At 34.9% G+C, this 2,591-nt stretch overlaps 1 protein-coding gene and 1 long non-coding RNA gene across 2 annotated transcripts in view; one reads left to right on the top strand and one right to left on the bottom strand.

Annotated features, from left to right (window-relative positions):
• The window catches only part of LOC109546660 (potassium channel subfamily K member 18), a gene marked incomplete in the record, with an annotated part of 306,039 nt that extends 304,495 nt beyond the window's left edge, over window positions 1-1,544 (top strand). The window contains 2 exon segments of the mRNA XM_048666691.1: window positions 769-983; window positions 1,460-1,544. Coding sequence (XP_048522648.1) covers window positions 769-844 — 76 coding nt within the window.
• On the bottom strand, window positions 1,364-1,759 carry LOC125504541. The gene is made up of 2 exons (XR_007281562.1): window positions 1,626-1,759; window positions 1,364-1,561 (listed from the first exon to the last, which is right to left on the bottom strand). It is a non-coding gene; the product is annotated as an uncharacterized LOC125504541 (long non-coding RNA).
• Between the last annotated feature and the right edge of the window lie 832 nt (window positions 1,760-2,591).

Genomic DNA, 2,591 nt, shown 5'->3' with positions numbered 1-2,591 from the left:
ACTGAAACGTGTATGACATGTGTGGCTTCCCCTTTCCGATCACGCACCGATCCGATTATTTGGTCATCGACGGAAGGTTCTCTGATCGGAGTCGGATCGGATAGATCGGATATGTATGTCCGTCCTGCAAGCAGGCCAGACGCAATTTGAAAAATATCCAATGTCGGATTTCCAGTGAAAACGTTTACCATTTTAAAGCAACAGTATCAGAAATTACAAACCGAATTTGGGTTTTTTTAGAAATACTTCTAAACCTAAACTGTCCCCAAAAAACAACAGAATACATATAAAACTTATACTTACTTATGAAAACAGCAAATACGTTTTCCACAATTCGAAAGCCGAAATTGATTTATTTCAGTGTTTATTACGGCTGACGCATATAGGAAAGTCCTCCCAAAATTGATTTTTGCCAACTTTTGTTTTTGCTCGCATGACAAAAATAACTAAACCGAACAGCATTTTTCTGTACCATTCCGAACTAGGAATTTCTTTTGCCATTTCTTCAAATGACAACTTGAGTTAATAACTCCGTACGTGTGCGGACTCAAAATTTAGTTGGCCAAATTGTCGTTTTAATTATTTTTAGAGGGAAACAATTTTATTCCTAGAATAATATTAGCTTATTCTGAACTTGTTCCTACGTTTTTTTTTATTGTTTGAAATTAAATTAATCTTTAGTTGCTAATTTAGGGTCAAAAGTTCAGAATATTTTATCAGTAAAAATTATAAAAATAAAGAATTTGGGCATTAAAAAAGAGTTTTCAGATGCATTGGTGCTTCGTGTTCCAAAACCAAAAATCTAAGACAGGAGGAATCCACATCATCTTTGCCCGATTCCTGACAAAGACCCACGACGGAGGGTGCAGCTCCGTCCAAAATCGGTGGAAGACGATCACCCCCTACGCTACATCATAACAGTTTACCAAGAAAAAGCAATTTTCATCGAAACACTCCTGCGAGACGCTCGGCAGCAGGATTTGGTATGTATAAATAACTGTAAATTACGTATTTTAGTGTGCGTTCGTACAATTAGCACAATTAAGTGTTTGTGGTTTAAACAAAAAATTGAATTTGCAAGAGTTTGGAAGGAAATGAGCTCTGAATATTGGCGTAAAAATGTCAAACTTGCACATACTTCCACTTTTTACCCTGTAACTCGGTAAAGCACACAAAAGCACTTCAGGACAATTAACTGAGATTGTAAATCTGATATAATTCGCAGCCTTAGAGAGTAGAAGTTACTGTCTTACACCTTAATAATGTATCAAGAATCTTCATTTATATTTGTCATGTGGAATTGTGGAATTTTGTTATTGTTAACTTAACTGTTTACCATAATATTATCGACTGACGTTAGAAATTTAATAGGCAATGTACGAATGTATTCTAATTAATAAACATTGTTACACATTTGTAACCCGATATCATTGAAAATTTTGAATTTCTTCCATTCTAGCAGCTGAACCTTCAATTGAATATTTTGTGCCGCGCAGCATGAGTGAATTCGATCTATCTATCGCTACGGAATCACCTCCATTACCGAATTTCATGCCATTAACTGTAAGGGCACCGAGGAAAATGTCCACTAATTCCACAGCAAAACAAAAGGAAAAAATGGTTACCTTTGAAGATGAAATGTCCTCCAGAAGAGGTTTGTGCTTTTCAAACTTTTCGAACTCTCGAAGTAATATATTTTTCGTCTATTTTTAGAACCATCCGCAGATCTCCAAGACGTGTTCATGTGACAAAAGGGATAACAATTACCAAAAGACGTTAAGCTGTCCGACTTGGGCAACTTAGAGAACGTCAAAAAAGAACTGAAAGCTTTTAAGAACTTTAAATTGTGCGAGCATTTGAAACGATGCGAGGACAATTGCTCGTGTAATGCCGAACAGGATTGTGATATGTGCAAAGTTCTCGATTTCACATTAAAACAAGACAAATTATAGTTGACAGTGCTACTTGAACAGCATAATCTATCGGGCAGTGTATTTGATGAAAACAATTTAAAGGATGAGTAAGATATGTATATTTTGTATATAGGTAATAATAAGATATTGTAAACAAAATTGAAGAAGGCCGATGGGGATTTTGAAGTTTAGTTTATTTTTATTGGCTGCCGCTTAATTGCATTTTACAAATCATCTATCCTTACCCGATGAAAGTATAAAGTCTAGCTAGCAGCTTTATGAGTTGGCAGGTTAAAGAATCTTCTACATTTCTTCTTCGTGTTGCGGTAAAATACATATTTTTTAAACATCCATATTTCAAATGCGGCTATTTTCGTTTACTAAATTATAGTTAATTCGACTTCAAAAGCAGTTCCAAAAAATTTTATCAAGGAGATCTTGTTTTTTGTTTATCTAGTAATATCAATTTCCCAGTTCTGTAAATAGAGCAGTAAGCACGCCCGTGCAGAGAAAGTGATGTAGTTAAATTGTAAAAAAATGTATTTTGGTTTTACTCCACTTCCAATTTAACTTCCCGTCTTCATTAAACATAGATGCTTGCCGCGTCAATTGACACTTTTTTCAAATACTTCTTATTTGTTTTGGTAATGGAAATAGTTTGCAAAAATCGGGAGCAAT

The sequence above is a fragment of the Dendroctonus ponderosae genome, unplaced genomic scaffold, assembly GCF_020466585.1.
Source record: "Dendroctonus ponderosae isolate FM_Combo_2020 unplaced genomic scaffold, Dpon_F_20191213v2 Dpon_F_20191213_5, whole genome shotgun sequence".
NCBI classification, from domain to species: Eukaryota; Metazoa; Arthropoda; class Insecta; order Coleoptera; family Curculionidae; genus Dendroctonus; species Dendroctonus ponderosae.
This window is presented reverse-complemented; position numbering and strand designations above follow the sequence as displayed.